General features: G+C 38.8%; 4 protein-coding genes across 5 annotated transcripts in view; all 4 read left to right on the top strand.

Annotated features, from left to right (window-relative positions):
* LOC141567564 (olfactory receptor 2A5-like) overlaps nucleotides 1-21277 on the top strand; it is a 134786-nt gene that overhangs the window by 44137 nt on the left and 69372 nt on the right. The gene's annotated exons all lie outside the window — the stretch shown is intronic.
* The window catches only part of LOC109439917 (olfactory receptor 2A25), an 85759-nt gene that overhangs the window by 13804 nt on the left and 50678 nt on the right, over nucleotides 1-21277 (top strand). The gene's annotated exons all lie outside the window — the stretch shown is intronic.
* The window catches only part of LOC141567565 (olfactory receptor 2A5), a 77795-nt gene that overhangs the window by 13807 nt on the left and 42711 nt on the right, over nucleotides 1-21277 (top strand). The window lies entirely within an intron of this gene.
* On the top strand, nucleotides 12221-17407 carry OR2F1 (olfactory receptor family 2 subfamily F member 1). Its single transcript, XM_074315219.1, has one exon. It carries the CDS (start codon nucleotides 13333-13335, stop codon nucleotides 14281-14283), a length of 951 nt encoding a protein of 316 aa, XP_074171320.1. The 5' UTR covers nucleotides 12221-13332; the 3' UTR covers nucleotides 14284-17407.

Genomic DNA, 21277 nt, shown 5'->3' with positions numbered 1-21277 from the left:
GAAAGTAGGGGGGTGGTCATTCCACCTTGGGGCTCAGGAGCTGAAACATAACTTAGGTCAGGATGTTATCTGCAGCCTGCCAGAGGTCTGGACCTTGTGACCATTTGTCAGGTCCTGGCTACTATCTTCTGCTGCCTGGGAGTGCTAGGTCTCTGAGGGGTGGAGAGAGAGACATGATTTCTAGAGCTAGGATTCCAGGCTAAATTTAATCAAAGTCATAAGGATCTTCACTTTCACTAGTAATCTTCCACAGCTTCCTTACTTTCTTGTGTGATAGACTATATTACAGTACCAATTTTCACATTTCCTGCCTTATAATGGAATTATATTTTCAAGAAGCTTATTAACATTTCTTGTGATCTAGGACTGCTGGAAACGTCATTCAGTTTTTGTTTGTCTGAAAGTGTCTTAATTTCTCTTTCATTCTCAAAATATTTTCTCTCTATACAGAATTCTTTGTCGGGGGGTTGTTCTCCCCTCAAGACTTTAAAGATGTCACTTCATTGTCTCCTGGCTTGCGTAGTTTCTGAGAAGAATTCTGCTTTGATGTAGATCTTTGTTCTATTTGTGGTATACCTTTTTATCTCAGGCTGCCCTCAAGATTTTCACTTTATTTTTGGCTTTTAGACAGAATATGATGTGTCTAGGTTTTTTGTTTGTTGTCTTATTTCTCTGAATTTATTTGATTTGTGGTTTAATTTCTTTCATTATTTTTTTCAGCCATTATCTCTTCGACTATTTCTTGAACGCCTTATGTCTCCATTTTCTCTCTGTCATTTTCCAATTTCATGTACATTAGGTGGTTTAATATTGTCCCACAGCTCTGGGAGGCGCTCTTCTCTTTTTTATCATTATTATTTTTTCTCTGCGTGCTTCAGTTTTGCTAATTTTTATTGGCTTGTCTTTATCCGCCTTAATTGTTTTCTAGCTCTCTTGAGTCTCCACGTAAGCAGTCTTTATTTCTGTTATTGTGTTCTTCCTGTCTAGCATTTCCATTTAATTCCTCCATACAGTTTTCAATTGTCTATTGAAATTCCTCAGTTATGAATGACACTGTCCATCTTTTCCACTAGGTCCTTTAACTTGTTTAGGAGAGTTATTTTAAACTCCTGTGTGATAGCTCCTGTGCCCAAATATATCTGATTCTGGTTCTGTTAATTTTTGTTCAGTGACATGGTGATTTTTCTCGACTTTTCCTCTGATATTTAATTTTGATTGAAACCAGGGTTTTCTGTGTGTAGGGTAATAAACTCCGATAAACAGTATTATGCCTTGAAGTGGGCACATCTCCTGTTTGTCCTGTAGTCATGTTTGGTGGGAGAGAATGTGGGAATCGATGCAGTTGTGGTTAGAGTTTTGTTGGTGCTGTGGTTACCCTCAGGGCACCAATGAATTCCATTTTCTCCAGCATTGTTTGTACTTAGGTGGGACATTCAGTGGTTGGAGGTTTTCCCAGAGTTGGTTCTCCACCCTTAGTTTTAAATTCCCCCAGTGGGACTGTCAGAGTGTCATGCTTCCTCTCCCCTGGTAAACAGCTGTTCTTGTTCAGTTCCTGCTCACCTGGTGATAGAGGACAAGGGTTTATGATTTGTTGTCCTGCTTTTGTCTCAATCCTAGATAGTCCTTTCTCCCTGTGTCTTAGGGTTGGGGCTTTCTTTGTGACCTTGCCCTTCCATGGTGTGAGGAGATGGCTGATGGTCTGGGCATAGAGTGGTTTCTTCCCAGTGGAAATCCCAGGGCTAGAATGTTGTTGTTGTTTCCATTCTCTTCCTTCAGCAATGAGTCCTCATCTGTCTCTGAGGGAAAGGGGTTTGCTGTCCTTCCCCAGTGGCCTCAGGCTTTTGTTCTGTAAGAGAGACGAGCAGTGGTGGGAGCTTGCCTCCTGCTTACTGCAGAGGCTGCCGCTGCCTTTCCAGACCTGCGCCATGAAGGAGGCTTTGTCTGGTTTCCCACCCTTCCCCAACCATTCTTGTGAGGACTGTTCTAAGTCTGTGGAGAAAATCTTGAGAATCGGTTTCCACCATTTTTCTTTTTGCTGTGGTTCTCAGCCAGTCTGTACTTGTAATATCCCACCCTCGAACTTGAGCCATTTGTTAAAGCAGTTCTCACTGGCTTTTTTGGTGGCCCTATTTCTTTTCATGCTTTGGTCCAGGTAAGTAAGAGCGTACGTCCTCTCTCTCTCTCTGATGTATCTATCTCTCCCAAGATTTCATACTATTTGGTTGCCTCATAGTCTCAGTGCGCTGGTGATTTCATGAATAGTTATGATTTTGTAGATTATCTAACTTTTTCTTATTTTAGGATGGAACCAGTGTTCTTTCCAGCTTTCTACCACCTAAGTGGAAGCTAGAACAAACTCAATTACTTAATTTATTCCTTTTAAATAGACTCTGCTTTTTTTTTAGAGCAGTTTTAGATTTACAACAAAATTGAGCAGAAAGCACAGACCCCCACAGCCTTCCCATTATAAACATGCTGCACCAGAGTTGTACATTTTCAGTTACTTGTAAAGGTCTGTTTTAACAGACAAATTATAAGTAGGGGATGTGGGGGATAAATTATAGGTAAGTAAAATATAACAATGGCAAATAATGATTTTTAAGCAAGCAAATTTTAAGTCAAGTAAACCACTTATCTGGTAGCAGCTTACCCAAATGATATGTATACAGTTTGGAGCAAATAGTTTGTTACATTCGTGTTCTTCTTTCAAACTCAAGCATACACATTGATGGGATGTATTAGTGTGTCTGTCATTGCTTCTTGAAGGAACTAATTCAATTTCTAGGTAGATACCTATGAGATGACAAAAGAGCATCTTACAGGACTTGTAAAATGTCTGGAAGCTCACATGGGAGAGAAGCAGGGAAAAGCTCAGGTTGTGATTGACTTTGAAACTCTGCTCTCTGTTAATTGAGAGTTGGCGTTAAAGCTGGGGGCACTCCAGATCAAATCTTTGTGAAATGGGTAACGTAGAATACAATGTAATGGAAGATTAATGTGACAGTGGTCTTACAGAATGAATTGTTCCAGTAGCTTTCAACTGTTATTCTCTCTGAAATATCTGAGAAGTTTTATTCTACCAGAAACACCTGACAGGCTCATAAAAACACAGTTTGCTGGATCCTACCTACATAGTTTCTGACAATAAGTCTGGGGAGGATCAAGCCTGTCATGCTTTGAAAAGCACTGAATTACATGGCATTTAGGAACAAAATGCTAAAATAATACAAACCAGCAGTATTAATAATGGAAAGGAAGGACCCAGGTGACAGATGTTTCAAAGTGTTAACAGAGCAGAGTTTGTCCACCCGGTGCCAGCAGAGCCAAACACCCAACACCGAGAACTGCACTGGGGAAACACTGGCTGTTTTATTATGAACGGCACCACCCAGGAGAACAGGAAGCTCATGCTCAAAAGCCCGGACACCTCGATGGCATGTAGGATATGGATTCTATAGGACAAAATCAAGACACTGTGAGTTAGGGGCTTCGGGGTCGTGCTGGGAGCTGATTGGTCAGAGGTGAGGTAAGAGTCATTTCTTCAGGTCTTGAGGACAGCTCTGAGGTCTGTTCTGGTGTGCCTCTGGGAAAGTAGCGAGGGGGTCATTCCACCTTGGGGCTCAGGAGCTGAAACATAACTTAGGTCAGGATGTTATCTGCAGCCTGCCAGAGGTCCGGACCTTGTGACCATTTGTCAGGTCCCGGCTACTATCTTCTGCTGCCTGGGGGGTGCTAGGTCTCTGAGGGGTGGAGAGAGAGACATGATTTCTAGAGCTAGGATTCCAGGCTAAATTTAATCAAAGTCATAAAGACTCCTGGTTTCACTAGTAAGAGTTGATATAACTTGTTGAATGATGGAGGTTGAATGAGAAGAAAAATTTCCCAAGGTTGTACGTAGGCGTGACTGAGAGTGCTGGGGCGTTCTTGTTAAGCTTGGAATTTGGGAGTTTACCTTTGTTATCTGCAGGTGAGTGGAGAAAAACAGCAGTGATGTGAACTTCTAAATACTGAGACTAAAGTCCTCATAGCCATGGAATGCTTCCAGCTTTCCTCACAGAGTCTATACAACCAATTCTGTTAATGCTATGCGAGGTCAGAAATGCAGTGAGGAATGAGAAGCATCTCTGCTTTCTAGTTCCTGGAATATCCCAGAAACTTTGTCAGGGTCACTGGGTGCTGTATGTAGTACCCGGGGCCATGGAACCATGATGGAAAAAAGTAGTGGATAAGCAGAAGGAGGCTATGTTGTGTGAGTATAGAAGATGTGGTAGGTAATTCATGAATATTAAGTAAAAGATTAGTTGGCATGTGGCTGAGGAAATACATAAATGGGTGGATGAGCATCTGAGGCGGTGGATGAGTGAGTATTGAGATGGTGACAGACAATTGGAATGAGAGGGTATATCAATGGTGGTTTTGAGAATTACTAGGTGTTTGACTGGCTAGATAATGGATAACTGAATAAATGATTGACTTCTAGGGTGCATGATGCCTACAGAATATCAGAGAAGGGTAATGTGACTGCAGTCTTTCAAAATGACATTGAATCTTTTTATAAATATTACAAATTTGAAAAGGTACGTATAGAAAGTTAACTCTCTGTATTAAGAATTTCACATCTTCTCTTTCCTTTTTTATCCCCTGGAGCCCATAATACTCTATTTTTGTAGATCTTATTTGGAGGCTTCAAGCTTTTCATTGCTATTGTTTCTTGAACTTAAATAGTACCGTGGCAGATGTACTTGGATGTCCACCAACACTTGCAATGCTCACAGCAGCCCTTTGCACGTATCTCAGGGAAGTGAAAACAACTCTCTTGACTCCAGGAGGAGAGGTCAGGGCACCTGGAGCTGCAGAGCACAATTGGTTTTTCAGCAGGTTTGAATGCAGGCCTAATTACTGCTCACTAAAATGAGGGCGTGAGAGCTAGAAGTCAGGTTTGGACTTATAGGGAGCGATCCTAAAACCTCAGAAAACTGGCTTCAGTGACTTTGTAGAGTGACCTTAGGCTTCAGTGGATTGTCGCAGGTTGAGGAGGATGGAGAGAATAGCTTACCATGGAGAAAAGGACCGCGTAAGAGAATTGGGAGTGACGAAGCAATTAACACTCTAAGGCATAGAGCTCCTGGGGGAATCTGTGAGCCCTGCATTGCTAATTCAGCCACTGCTACATGTCATTAGGTTTGTATATGAGCCAATTGGGGGCTGCCTGTGCACATCCAGCAGTTTTCTTCACAAGGTCACGTAGTCCCACATGAGTTCTTAGGCCAGGAGCCAAAGTCTGGGACACTTGTCTCTATGGTCTGTCATTTTGTTGAAGGGGAGCACTCTTTAGAAGCCCACATAAACCTAAACTGAAGCAGACATGCCTGTTGTCAGGCACTAATCAATGTTTGCGAGTGCTAACAGAGGTATCAACACAGTGCGTGTACGCAGAGGTTTCTAGAGAGCCAGAAACAGAACTGATTTGTTTGGGACTTGGATCAGAGCTAGGAATCATAAATGTTCATCTTCTCACACTAAATAGTATGGAAAATGTAGTAAAGTGATGCTGCTTTTCTGAAGCTGGAGGCTTAGGTACATTTCTGTTCTAAGGATTATCAATCGCAAAGTGTCAGTCCTGGCAGAGAAAAAGAAAGTGAAACAAAGGGGATGAGGAAGAGAATGACGAGCATTTAGAAATTGGAGATACCTTGAATGAATTCTCCATCAAATTTTGGTGAAATACTACGGGGCAAGCCCAGATCTGTAAAGTGACACTTAGGTATTAATATTTATGAACACGTAGGATTATATTACATTTACTAAAAGATAAATTGTTAATCACTATGAAGTCTCTAACTCAATTATTTCCTTAAGAATATGTATGCAAAGTATTTGGATTTTTCTTTCAGTGTAAGAAAATGGAAATGCAAGATGATTAAATGGATTGCTCAAGTCATAGGCACTCAGAATGCGGGCTGGGGCTAGAACTGAGGTCTCCTGATTCTCATTTCAGGGTTGGTTCCTCTCGCATTTCAGGATTGGTTCCTCTAGAAAGAGCTGTAGGATTGCACTGTAGAAATAGAGATGGGATTATACTGTAGAAAAATGCTCTAGTCTTACCTGTTGGGGTCAAGAGATATAAAAAAGGTGAGCATTTACAGAATGAAACTTTGATTTCAGGTTTGCACATAGTGGAGACACTGGACCTCCATCATTGCTGATTGTGTGAAAAGCCAGGCAAGTAAACTGTTTTTGAGAAATCCCCCACCCAAGTGGCCCTTGGGTTCTCTGTTCCAAACATTAAGATGATGCAAATATTTCTGCCCGTGATGGAGGCCTTCAGTGTACGTAGCATCCAAGTGACCCATTCAGCCACAGGTCAGATGAATCTTTCACTAAATGAAAGTGCCATTTTTATTTACAGCTCAACTATATAAAAGTACGGTTCTGGTGTATTTTGACCAACATGATAGAAAACGTATCTGTAGGTATGGGACTTTTCCTTCACGTGCTCTCGTTCTGTGTGTCTCTGCTAAGATTGCAATTAAGAAGGCAAATATGATAAAGACTCAATGGAGTATTATAAAAGATGATGAACAAACCATCTTTCAGGGGGGAAAAGCTTTTGGCTCTTTATCCCTTAGCTGTTGAGCATCATCTCTGCATAGGAGATAACATGGTTGATGGGCTTATCTTTAAGCCTCACTGTGTTTCAGATTGGATTTTTGAGGCCGATCCAAAATTTTGTTTATCCATGCACTCTTCAAATTGGCACGAATAGTGAAAAGGATTATTATTCTGAAATACAGCATAACTCTGGAATTTGAGACACTGAAGAATCATTCTGTAGTGTGCATATCTCCTGAGTCTTTTCAAATTAATACTTCTTTTTAATGTAGAGGGAGAGAGATAATATAATTTATTGAAGCAGCCAGCCAACAGAAGTGGAAAATATTTTGATGGTTTTAAATGTATAATACACTAACCAGGGTAGGAAAATACTACATGGCAATGAATGGGGCAAATGGAAAATGTACCCATGTGTTAAGCCCTGAACACTTCGATCCTTGGTAAAGTTTAATCGAGTATTTTTGATTGGTGATCCATAGAGTAGCAATGGAAACTAAATGTAATTAAAAATTGATTTGAAAAAGTGTGAACAGCAGGATCTAAAGACATCACCAGAGAACCACAAATAACGACCTTGTCTATGTGGCACCAACATATGAACTTTCTGTCAGCGTTCATTGGATTGTATCTGTGGGTCAGGTTTCTCAGATTTCCGGATGAGCAGTTGCTCATAGATCTTCGAGACCTTCTCAGTACTATTAGAGCAGGTATGGGGAGGGTGTGGAAAAGGCTAACCAGATGCTCTGTGTTGAGAAGCCATATTGTTACTTGGGGCTATTAATACTCTTTCCTCTCAGGCATACTACAGAGCTGCAGAGATCAAGGCAAGGAAGGGGCTCCCATCGGGAGATCAACTGGTCAGTTTAAGTAAATTATAATTGACTCATTGGGAAATGCTGATTTCCATGATTCCAGAATATCAGGTGTTTACCAAAAATATTACCAAAAATGACTGCCTGACTTACCACTAGAAATATATTTAATTAGAAATATATTTAACTTGACTTGACTTAAGATCTTGACTCTCCTGATAGTCCTTTTTAGCTGGGGAGGGCAAAGGGCAATTTTAGAGCTAGGGTCGTTTCTACTGGAGGCAGACCTTGGTTTAGAGAATTACAGAGATAACACGAAACTATTTGGCTCAAAGGTGAAGGGTTAGAAGACAGACTCAGTAAAAGGGAGGCAGGAGCATTCTAAGCCAAGCTTTATCTACCTCTCCACCCACCCTCACTCAGATGAATACTAGTTCTGGTTTTAACATCAGCTAGCATGGTTGTCTGAATTTTTCACTCTTCATCTTCTTGTTCAGGTAATATATATTTTTAGCCAAAGACGTAAGAGCCAAAGGTAGTAAGAGATTGAAACAAACAGGAAAAATAATTTTGGTTGCATTTATGGAGGTAGAGTAGGGTGAACCATAACATTTAATTGGTTACAATTTACATCAGTTTTCATAATCCAAAGACTGTGACAGTTTCGATGGAATCAATGAGTAAATTTGCTTTTATAAAGGACTATCATGATTGACTAAAATTTAACTTTTAAATTAGGTGTATTTTGTCGTGTAAAAGGAATTGTGTGAGAAATCTGTACACCCACTTTTTGTCTTTATTTCTTTGTCATCGAGAGAACATTTCAGTCTTGATGTTTGTGTAAGTAATGATTACTGGATAATGGGAGAAGCATATGGGGGTATTTTTAACTCAGGTCTGAAAAAGTAATATTTTTAACTGAGAAAATTTGGTTTTTCTCCCCATACCTATCCCTGACTTTTCCCACTAGTTCACAATAAGATTAGGTGCTTCATATTTTAAACTTCCCAGGTAATATAATTTCCTATTTATTTATTTGTTTATTTATACTTGAATAATTTTAGTTATTTATTTTTTGAAATTTAGGTAACATTGGTTAATAACATTATATAACATTATAATTCGATTATCTGTACACTCTACTGCCTGTTCACCACCAAAAGTCTATAGTTTCCATCTGTTACCATACGTTGAGCTCCTTTACTCATTTTTCCTTTCCCATATTCCACTTCCCCCCCGGTCATCACCACTCTGCTGTATGTATCTACGAGTTTGGTGAGTGAAATTATATGGCTTGTCTCCTTTTCCATCTGACTTGTTTCACTTAGCATCATACCCTCAAAGTCTATCCATGTTGTTACAAATGTCAATATTTCATCTTTTTTATGGCTAAGCAGTATTCTAGTGTGTGTGTGTGTGTGTGTGTGTGTGTGTGTGTGTGTGTATACCACGTCTTCTTTATCCATTCATCTATTGATGGACATTTAGGTTGTTTCCATATCTTGGTTATTGTAAATAGTGCTGCAGTGAACATAGGATTGCATATTTCTTTTTGAGTTAGTGTTTTCTTATTCTTCAGCTAAATACACGTAAGTGGAATAGCAAGATCATATGGTAGTTCTAGTCTTTATTTTTTGAGGAAACTTCCCCACTGTTTTCCATAGTGGCTGCACCAATTTACAATCCCACCAACAGTGTATAATGGTTTTCTTTTCTCCACATCCTTGCCAACACTTGTTATTTCTTGTCTTTTTGATAATAGTCATTCTAATAGGTGTGAGGTGATAGCTCATTGTAGTTCTGATTGGTAGTTCCCTAATTAGTGATATTGACATCTTTTCATGTACCTGTTGGCCATCTGTATGTCTTCCTTGGAAAAATGTCTGTTCAGATATTTTGCCCATTTTATAATCGGGTTATTTAGTTTTTGTTGTTGTTGAGTTATTTGTATCTGGGTTCTTTATATACTTTGCATATTAACCCCTAATCAGAAATATTATTTGCAAATATCTTCTCCAGTTTGGCTGGTTGCCCTTTTGTTTTGTTGATGGTTTCCTTTGCTGTACAGAAGCTTTTTAGTTTGATCTAGTCCCATTTGTTTATTTTTTTTGTTTCCCTTACAATTAGAGTCAAATCCTCAAAAACATCGCCAAGACTCATGTCTAAAAGCATAACACCTATGTTTTCTTCTGTGTATTTTTATGGTTGCACTTCTTACCTTCAAGTCTTTAATACGTTTTGAGTTAACTTTTGTGTAGTGGTCTGGTTTCATTTTTTTTGCATGTGGCAGTCCAGTGTTCCTAACACCATTTATTGAAGAGACTTTCTTTTCTCTAATGTAGGTTCTTGACTCCTTTGTCGAAAACTACTTGTCCATCTATGTATGGGTTTACTTCATATTTAAACATTTTACCAAAGGATAATACTCAACTTAAAAGTAACACATTTTATGCATTAGTAACAATACCTTAAAAAGATAATCTTTTGTGGACTATTTCTATGTCACCTTTCATGCTAAGTCACGTAATGTGCCCTGTTTGTTATGGGCACAGTAATTACACTGTATCAGCCAAAATTTATAAAACACAAGCATGAAAACATAACACATTCATGGTGCTAGTGTCTAAGGAGATGAACCCTAGTATGTCATTATTCAATTCTGTGCTCTGAGAAGACAGCCTAGATGGTTCATTTTTGAGTAGACAAAGAAAGCTCAAAACATATGTAGAGAGGTGTGGTTTGAGATTTGTTGAGTGTGAGCATGATATGACCCAAAATCTGTAAAATAGGATTTTGTTCTTTATTAAGGGAACATTACGGACCTTAATAAAGGTAAAGTAGCCAGAGTTAGGACAGATACTGAGAAGAGAACCCAAAACACACTCGAAGAGCTAAATCGATCTGGCTCTTAACTGTGCACATTGCTCATCACTGTTCTTTTTTTTGTTAAATTAAGGTTTATTGGGGTGACAATTGTTAGTAAAGTTACATAGATTTCAGGTGTACAATTCTGTAATGCATCATCTATATATATCAGATTTCATCACTGGTTTTGATTACCAGCTGCATGGCTAACCCATGCAGCTGTCTTGTTTGGACAGACAAATGGAGAAAGTATTCCCACATTTTCCCCTTAGTTATTTGAATTCAAAGAAAAACACATACTTACGGAGACCTGTAGATCCTGTAAACTAGTTAGGCCTGAGAAGACCATGCTCTGGCTTCCTGATAGGAGCAGTGCGATGTGAAGCCCATTCTCCACCCTAACCCAGCACTAGCGAGATGGAGCTGATCCCAGAGTAATGGAGAAGGTATTAAATGCAAGCTGTGCTAAGAGCATCTGCTGAACACGTTTCCTGCTTCATTTGACTTTCCAAATGCTGATGACATTTCTATTTTCTTTATCTACCATGAGACCCAAAAGGGCCTATATGAATGTGGACAAAAGGTATATTTGGGTATTAATGATTTTGAAATAAGCCATGGTCTTTGGAAATAAATAGCAGTCTTGGGAGGCTGAAAATAATCAGCCAACATATCAGTGAAAGGTATTGTAGTTATTTTAATAAAATACTTTGCTGTAAAACACACAGTACAGTAATCATGCTACAGAAAGTAAAATAGAATTTAGAAATAGGGCAGAGCCAGGTTGTGGGTTGTGTGGAAATTCTTCTGTCCAGGATAAGCTTCATTCTGTATACGTTTAGACAGCATTGATCTGTTTGTGCATGAAAGTGGTGTGAATACATTTGTATTTTGCATGATTAATTTGGACGGAGCGTGTAGAAGGTGTGGAGTGGAGGGGGTTTATGTCAGGTACATTTATAAGGAAGCCGTGGCACTCCATAAGATGGGAATACGAGGGCAAGGCTGTGAATGAACACTATGGGAAAGGTGGGAGATACGTAATTAAAAAATAAAGAAAGAATTTATTCTGTGGCGTGGTGAGGAGGAGGGATAAATCACATAATATGTTAGGAGAGTGGGAGAACTTTAGTTCTGTTTATAGAAATAGGACAGTCAGGAGGGAACAGTGTGTGGAGAGATACGTGGAGTCATTGGTGAGATATTTATGAGACATTCATTAAGCTATTGGGGAAAGCATCTAGATCCTTGGAGAGAAGTCTAGGAGATAAATGTTGAATTGAGGGTGAACTACCTATAATATGTTAGTAATAATTATTGCAGTTAGCAATCACAAGCCCTTCAAGGAAAAAGAACGACTATAGAAAGAAGAGTACAAATTGTGAGCACAGAACCTTACAAAACGCACACAGTAATGGAACATTTAGAAAATTATCCCAGAATGCAGATAGAAGATAATAGATTGTAATTAGAACAAAAGCATATGATGGAGTTGAGAGTTTGAAGGAACAAATAGTTAACCTTGTTAAAAGTTAAGTGAACAATAAAAATCAAATGAAAATGGCTGGATTTCGTGACAAGAACGCCACAAGTGGTCTTTAAAAGCACAATTTCTATGGATTAGTGAAGCTGAGAACCAACCTCCATGGCTTAAAGGATGAATATTACAAGGAAATAAACCCAGCAAGTGGATACCTATCATTTTAGAACTCTGGGTGTGAAAGGAATAAATAGTTAGAATGACGAAGAGCCAAGATTCCTCTCCCCATATTCAGAGGTCTGTGTGTATTTTGTAATGAGGGAATGGGAGTCATTCAGGAGCACAGGAGACCCCCGGATGGCAAAGAGAGGACTAAATGAAGGAGTAAGACTCTGAGAGAGAGAGAGAGAGCATGAAAGCAAAGGTTAGATCAGTTATCAAATAATTCAGTCACTTGTGTGGGGACGTTGGGTCTTCAGCTCCTGCATTTCACCAGTGACCTGTCAGTTGGCCAATATTAGCCACATTGTACAGGTGGAGAATTTTGAGACTCACAGAGGCCAAGGGGTTTGCTTCAGGTCCCAGGAAGCAGAAGAGGTTGGGCCCTGAGGGTCTCCTTTCTGTGGGATGTGACACTGTCACTCATTGGTAGTGAGATGCGCAGGGTGTGTAAAAAGAACACACTGAGTCATTGCCTGTCGTGTTCATCAAAGGCCATTCAAAAGACAAAGGGTCTCCAGGTCCCCACAGTGACCCAACTAATCCCAAGCCATCAGTTCTTTTAATAACCACCTCCAATATTATTTAGGTCTGAATCGGTGGAGGGCGTGCATAGGAAAATCACATTTGCTATCTTTTCTATCCCAAGGTGGAGGTCATGTTACTAATTTTCATCTTACTACAGTGCTACTTCTGGGACAGTTCACAGAGTACTGTCTCCAACATTACCTACATTTGAGCTTAAATGCACTTGCAAGTTGTATAATATCATCCTGTTTCATACATAAAAGTTTGTCACGAAACCAAAATCACATAGCTGCTAAATAAAATCTTAAGTTCTCTAATTCCAGATTTCTTTCACAAACCCCAGCTTCTTCCCAATACTTTCATTTTGTAATGGTTTCACCCATTTCATCAAGGTGGGTCTCGTTAACATAGTTAAGGTAGTTTTTGTAACTTTCCAACTGGGTTTTTTTCATTGTTTACCATTCTACCTGCCATTGTCACCTATCCAGCACTCCTCACTTTAAATCTGAGGCAAGTTGGTGCAAAGAGAGAGCTCCTAAAGTTGAACTGCATTATCTCCAGGCTTTAAGTGGGTCTCCCTGAGGCCACATCTGTTCTATTAAGCGCTGGTCTGTCTCTGATGCAGAAGAGATATAATGTATGCATATATCAAGATAAAGCCTGTGACGATGGCCCATCAATGGTCTAAAACATGTGGCTAAGGCTGGCCAGTTGTAAACAGTAAGTATTCATAACAAATTATTTTTATGGTTCTTTGATTCAACAGCTTGTCATTTCTGACTCTCTGCAGATTAATAATCCTCACATTTTTTAATGGGAACAGATAACCAGACGTGGGTGAGAGAGTTTATTCTCCTTGGCTTGTCCAGTGACTGGGACACTCAGGTCTCTCTCTTTGTCCTGTTCTCCATCACATACCTGGTGACAGTTCTGGGAAATTTCCTCATCGTCCTTCTGATCGGACTGGACAGCCGACTTCACACTCCCATGTATTTCTTTCTCACCAACCTCTCAGTTGTTGATGTCTCTTATGCCACAAGCGTCGTCCCTCAGATGTTGGTGCATCTTCTTGCAGAACATAAAGCAATCCCACTTGTGAGCTGTGCAGCCCAGCTATTTTTCTCGCTGGGCTTGGGTGGGATTGAGTTTGTTCTGCTGGCAGTGATGGCCTATGACCGCTATGTGGCTGTGTGTGACCCCCTGCGATACTCAGTCATCATGCATGGAGGGCTGTGTAGCGGGTTGGCCATCGCATCCTGGGTCAGCGGCTCCGTCAACTCGCTCATGCAGACCGCCATCACCTTTCAGCTGCCTATGTGCACCAAGTTTATTGACCACATATCCTGCGAACTCCTAGCTGTGGTCAGGCTGGCCTGTGTGGACACCTCCTCCAACGAGATTGCAATCATGGTTTCTAGCATCGTCCTGCTGATGACCCCATTCTGCCTGGTACTCTTGTCCTATGTACAGATCATCGCCACCATCCTAAAGATCCAGTCCACAGAGGGAAGAAAGAAAGCCTTTCAGACCTGTGCCTCTCACCTCACCGTGGTTGTCCTGTGCTACGGCATGGCCATTGTCACTTACATCCAGCCCCGCTCCGGCCCCTCTGTCCTCCAGGAGAAGTTGATCTCTCTCTTCTATGCCATTTTGACACCCATGCTGAACCCCATGATTTACAGTGTAAGGAATAAGGAGGTGAAGGGGGCGTGGCAGAAACTATTAAGGAAATTATCTGGATTCACGTCAAAATTGGCAATTTGATGACTCATGAGCATCACTTAGAGAAAAGAGCTTTGCCTGTGTTTTCTCCCACCCAACTCAGATATGACAGGCAGCAACTGTGTTGCCATGACAACCAGGAAGATGAACCGTGTGCTGGTGATGCTGGGTCGGAGGCTGAGTGGTTGGCTTGGGGTGTGAGATGCGGGGGCATTTTTATGTCACAGGAGCATGTTCAGAGGACGTAAGCACTGCTGTAACACAACTTACCAGACTTAATCTCCATTCATATGGCCTGAGAGTAATTGCAGAAAATACCATTTACTGTTTTGATTTGTCGCATTGCTTGTAATCATGGACCTACTCATGGATCTCAATTTGTAACACTGGGTCTTATTCATCCAAAGTTTGTACAAGGTTATTGTAGTGCCATTGGGAACAAAATGATTTTCATATATGAATACTCAGGTAAAATAATGTCTGATGTATGTAGCCACATCCAGTAATTGTATGAGACAATATTCTGAGGAGATTGTGATCAAAGAAGATTAAATGTCTTTCTGTAGGACCTACTATGTGTGGACATACAAAGTCTGTCTGAGTAATCAAAATAATTAAGTGGCGAAACAGCAACTAAAGTTCTTGTTTACTGTAATAAGGATATAACCAAAGATTGTTTGTATACAATGACATCATTGGCTAAGGAAAATCTGAAATTCACTTACCGCTAAATAGTGTTTAAATAAGTTGACAAGAAATGTTACATATATATGGGGTCTTATTCAAAACTGTCTAATTTCTGAAAATAAATAAATAAATAAAATAAATAAAACTGTCTAATTTCTGAAAATTCAGCAAACTTTTTCTCTGAAACCTGCAAAACAAAATAAGCAATTAAACAATGAGATAAGTGTATAAAATATCAAAGACATAGTTAATTAGAGGAAAGCAATTTTCTTAGCTAAGCCAATGAAAGATGACACAGTTCTATGTCTATTTTGGGTCATCAGGATGGTCAATCTGTTGTGCAGATGTTACCCTCAAGTCTGTCTTCTTGTACTCCCCCTCCCCCAGGGCCTACTCAACCCTTGTAAACCGGCATCGTCTGTGAGTGCACCTCGCCTGTGCCAACAAACCTAAATAAAGTAAAACGGGGGCAAGAAAAGTTTAAGAAGGGTTAGGTAAGGGAAGGAGGAGTGGGTCTTCTCACTGTCTTCAAGAATTCCCAAAGGGGAACTTTGCTTTCTTCTCTTTGTCTCTTCAGTAAGTCAGTTGATTTACATTTAGTTGATTTACATTTGGAAGTTGGGGATCAGAAGTTGGAGAGCATCCAATGGTCCACAGTTTTTTCTGTGAAACATGATGGGGTGCCCATTGTTGAGAGTGCAGAGGAGGGTGTGCAGGAATGAGAAATTTGAGAATGATGAAGGTGAAAAATCCACATGAGATATAGGAAAATGGGCCCCCGTTAACTGTGGACATCACTCTCCCCCTAAGTATCGCTGCATTTTATCCCAGTATCCTCAGTTACAAAGCTAGTGTTCAAATTTTTCCTTTAATGTGGCCCACTTTATCTTTATACCCAGCCTTTTCTAACATAAAGTTACTGGTGATCATTTTGTGGGCATCCACTTCGCTGAAGGCATTGTGGAAGTATCAGAGTTGTGTTTAGTTATGGCCACCACCTCGGGAAATGGACAGTCTTATAGGCCAGATAGTAAATATTTTAGGCCTTGTGGGTCGTGTAATCTAAGTCACAGCTACTCAGCTCTGCCATTGCAGCACTAAAGCAGCCACAGACATTACATAAAAGAATGAGTGTGACTAATACCAATACATCTTAATTTACGGACACTTCAATTTGAATTCATGAAATTTCCACAAGTCATACAATATTATTATTTTGATTTTTCAACCATTTAAAATATTGTAAAAATTCTTGTGGGCCATATCAAGACAACTGGTGGGCAGAATTTGATCTGTGGGCTGTATTTTGCTACACAGTTATCAGAAAATAGGACAAAAATGCAAAATGATAACCCAAGGTATGCACAGAAAGAGCTCTGGGAATTCGAAAAAAGAAGGGATTTTTGTTTTCTGGATGTGCACTGAGGGTTATATTGGTGAAATCTTCTGAGAAAAGATGAAGTGATTCACACTTCAGTTTGCATTTCAGAAAGTATCTCATTTATCTTAGTTATTTAGGTTCAATTGCCCAACATCTAAGGACTCCATACCAATGAGTGAATAGAGGAGATGCATTGAGCATATTGAGATATGGGTTCAGCATTACTTTTATCGTTAATTTGGGCAATATTACTTTACATTAGAATAGTTTAATTTTTAAAGTGTTTTTATATCTATCATCTCATTTCTCTTGTTTTATTAATTCACTGGAAGGACTGCCATAGCAGAGTATCACAGAGTGGGTGGCTTACACAACAGGACTTTATTTTCTCACAGTTATGGAGACTATAAGTTTGAGATCAATGTGTCAAAAGAGTTGCTTTCTCTGAGACCTCGCTCCTTTTTTTCTCCCTGTGTCTTCATGTGGCCTTCTCTCTCTGCATGTCTGAATGACAGGTGTCCTTATCAGAGAGGGTTAATTCGTTTTTTAAAAATGTAGGATGCAGGATTCACATTGCATTCACTTGTTATTTATCTTTAGTTCACTTCATTCTGTGATAGTCTGAGTGTTTGTCTTTCAAGCCTTGACACTTGAGGAGGATTGATCAATTGAATGTTGTACTAACTTGCATTTCTGTAACAAACTTAACTTGGAAATAATACATTTAAAAAATATAGCTGCATTCACTTTACTAATATTTTTAAAAGCATTTTTTGTATCTATGATCATGAGTGATTTTGATTTGTAGCATTTTTTTTTATTTGTAATTTTTTTGGTATCAGGGTAATGCTTGAATAATTAGTTGGGGAAAGTTCTGCTTCAGCTTTCTAAAAGAGTTTGGTAGAATTTGTAATATTTCTTCTTTAAATGTTTGGTATAATTCACTGGCAAAACCAGTGGTTCTGTTGTTTTCTTTGTGGGAAGGTTTTAAACTACAAAATCAATTTCTTTTGCAAGTAACTAGTTAGTTTATCTGTTTCTTCTTGTGTGAACTTGGCAACACAAATCTTTCAAAAAATCTCCATTTCATCTAAGTAGTCAAATGTATTGACATGAAATATATTCAAGATGTTATGTTTTTGTTTTTTTGATGTCTGTAGTATCAGTAATAATGTCATCCCTTTCTTGTTTTTACATTGATAAGTTGTATCTTCTTTCTTCTTTCATGATCAGCCTAAATAGAAATTTATCAATCTTACTGATACATTTTTGAATCAGCTTTTGATTTCCTTATTTTCTCTATTTTTCTGTTTTCTTTTCATTGATTTCTACTCTCATTTTTATTACTTTTTTCCTTAGTTTATATCTTTACTTTGCTTGTAGTTCTTTTTTTCTGTTCCTGATGAATTCTTTTATCATTTGCATGACTGAATATATCTTTATTTCTTTTATTTTTTTCTCACTTTTCCTCTTGCGGTGTCTAATCTGTTATTGATTTCATCCAGTTTATTTTTCATTGTAGAGATCGTATTTTTCATCACTTTGTAGTTTGAATTGGGTATTTTTGTATCTTTAGTTTCTTTCCTTACCGTATTTCAGCTTTCCTTTATCCTCTTGAACAGGTGAAGTGTATTTATAATGGCTATTTTAATGTGCTTATATCCTAATTATATCATCTATGTTGTCTGTATATATTCCTGTTGATTGATTTTTCTCCTCGTTGTGGCTTGTTTGGGTTTCCCTTCCTTGTGCTGTGGCCTGGAAACTCTTCTGCCTCTTGGCATGCCTAGAAACATTTTTATTGGATTATGGACATGAATTTCTGTTGGATATTTTTATTTTCCTTTAAATGTCTCTGTACTTTGTTCTAAAACACAGTTAAATTGTTTGGAATTTATTTGATCTTTTGAGGCTTTCCTTTAAGAATTGTAAGGTTGTATCTAGAACAAGCTGAAGTATAGGGTCACTTTATACCACGACTGAGGTTATACTCTCCCGAGGACAGACACAGTTGTCTGTCTGTGTTAGAGGTCTTTCCTTTCTGGCTGCTGAGAGCGTGAACTATTTTGGGCGCTGTGTTACTTCTAGAGTTCACTCATTGCTGGTGGTTCTTCCCTTGGCTTTGGGTAGGTTTCTCGTATCATGCAAAGATTAGTAGACAGCAAAAGGTTTAACAATATCCACCTTCAGATACAAAAAAGAAGTCCCCTCTCGTTGTAGGTTCTTCCTCTTTGGTACTATGTCCCAAATTATGGCCTCTGCCTTTTCAATTCAGGATGATCACAGGTTCTGTTTGGGTTCCCTCTCCTCATCCTGTGCCCTGGGAACTTGCCCTAGGCAGTGAGCAGGGGTGCTTGTGGCTCACCTCATTTGGTTCCCTTCCCTCAGGGACCACTGTTTTGTACTGCCTTTTGTCCGATGTATGAAAACCATTGCTTCATATATTTTGTTCAGTTTTCCAGTTGTCTGAGGTCAGAGTATAAGTACCATCCCTGTTCTCCCATTATGGCCAGAAACTGAATTCACAGTGACTTTGGAATTGATTTATATCATCCAACAGCCATGCCTGATTATTCTATTAATTATAACAATTTATCTGTAGATTCTTTTGGATTCTTTATAGAGAAAATGATATACTGTGCAAATAAAATATCAATGGTATTTTTTTTTTCAGTCCTCATTGTTTTTTTCCTTGTCTTCTTGTACTGCCTAGGAACAACAGTGTAATGTTAGATAGAGATAAGTAAAACAAACATTATTATTTTGCTTCTGAACTTACAGGGAATAGTTTCAAAACAACTGCAATAAGTATGATGCTTACTCTATAAGCCTTTTATGAGATTAGTAAGTTCTCTATTTTTAAATCATTAATATATGTTAAAAATCATTAATATATGTTAAATTTAAAATAATTTTCTATATTAATATGATCATATGATATTTCTCCTTATAGTTTATTAATATATTTAGTAACATTGGTGTATCTTTATATTAAACAAATCTTACTGAATACAACAAAGTTTGTCATCATGCATTAAGTAGTTTTATAGATCAATAAATGAAGTCTGCTATTATTTTGTTTGAGAGTTTTCTGTTTATCTGCCTGAGTGAGATTGAAGTATAATTTTCCCTTCTTTTACTTTCCCAGTCAATTTTTGGTATGCTGGTCATGCTAACCTCATATAGTGAGTTAAGACATGATCCCACAGTTTTCTTTTCTCTGGAAAGTCCTATGCAAATTTGGAAGCTTTTCCTTCCTTCCTTCCTTCCTTCCTTCCTTCCTTCCTTCCTTCCTTCCTTCCTTCCTTCCTTCCTTTCTTTTTAAAAAATATTTAATAGAACTCCCAATAAAGCCATCAAATACATTGCTGAAGTTGATTTCTTTTCATTGACCCAGCATTCCTCTTAGAAGATAAGTCTATTTAACATTTTTTTCTCACCACATGTATTTCTTTCTGGTTTTGAAATTTAGAAGATTTTACCATCTTTAGTATAAATGGTTTTATTTGTAGGGTTTTCTAAAATACCAAGTAATGGCTTTGATATAATAGCTATGGCGCTATCAGGGTCCGAGGGTATTCTCTGGTCCTGTATTAGATAGATCTCGGAGGAGTTATGTATTCTCTTCACATGTATTTTAGGCTAATTTTTATGATGTTTGACTTCTTTTATAGTTTTAGTCTTTTTCTTCTTAAGGAAAATAAATGTTCGTTTTCTCTCTGTTACCTATTGCATGGTGTTTTCTCAGGGATGAGGCTGACCCCATCTTTGTTTCTCTCCTTGCATCAAATGGTATTAAAAATATTTTTTAGTAAACTACAATCCCTTGCCAAGACTAATGGATACCACTTATTATACCCATTAGAACGGCTAAAGTGAAAAAGGACTTATAATCCAAGGATAGAGAAAGCTTAGAGCCAAGGAATCCTTATACATAGTTGGTGGAAGTCTAATTAGTACAACTGTTCTGACGAAACTGACAATATTAGCTAAAACTGGACACGTATATAATCTGTGATGCACCAATTCTACCACTAGGCAATAGAAATGAATACATATATAGGACAAAAGATGAGTGTGTGTGTGTGTATGTGTGTGTGTGTGCACGCCTGTGTGTATTGTATGTGTGAATGTTCATAGCAGTATTGTTTGCAATAGCTACAAACTAGAAACAATCTAAATGTATATATATCAGTAGAATGGACATATAATTTGAGGTGCTTACAGTGGGTAGCAAATATCTGTAGTATTTGCAGAATATGAGGGCAGACATCCAGATACAAAAATAGTTACATAATTTGACAGTGCTCAGCTAAAAGGAACCTTCTAACAGTGAGATAAAAAGGGAGAAAGTCCCACGAACTAGTTGCAGCCTTTGTGAAGAGAATATTTGATGTAGCTTGTGTACAACTTCAGAATCATGTTATGGGATTTGTTGCTAAAAGGTCCCTTAGGTGGTCCATGGATAATTGGCAACTTTGGGTTAAATAGTGTCAGTCATGACATGGACAGAAAGTCACGGGCAAGTTATAACCTCCTCCAAGTGAAACTTCAGCAAAGACTTAGGAGAATGTCTCGGATGGACTGGGGACCTGGGGCTTTGGGTTCTCTTCTCATGTTTCTGGGTCAGGAAAAACTAAATTCTCTTAAATACAGATGAGAGTTTCAAGAGAGGGAATCAATACAGAGAAGAAGTAGCAGAAGCCTAACAGACACAGCATAATTGGTCTGTAGAGATTTTATCTCTGAGGGAAAAGAAAGTTATTTCTTCCAAGCCCTACATCCTGCCCGGGCCTGCTCTTCCTAGGGCAAGGCTGTCTCCTGTCCTGTAGGTAAGGCAGTCGTGCTCAGAGGCGCTCCAGTGGGTTCTCAGGGCCATGGGTCAGGAAACCAGGATTTCCTTAGCTCACAGCTTCTTCCTTGGCTCATGTGACAGTTAGATTGAATCTGGTTACTGGAGAGATGAAT

Source organism: Rhinolophus sinicus, linkage group LG11 (assembly GCF_036562045.2).
Source record: "Rhinolophus sinicus isolate RSC01 linkage group LG11, ASM3656204v1, whole genome shotgun sequence".
NCBI lineage: Eukaryota > Metazoa > Chordata > Mammalia > Chiroptera > Rhinolophidae > Rhinolophus > Rhinolophus sinicus.
Note: the sequence above shows the minus strand (reverse complement) of the source record. Positions and strands in the feature narration are given on the sequence as shown.

What these genes read in the sequence shown, in the direction of transcription:
- OR2F1 (XM_074315219.1), top strand. Translation starts at nt 13,333, where the DNA reads ATGGGAACAGATAACCAGACGTGGGTGAGAGAGTTTATTCTCCTTGGC.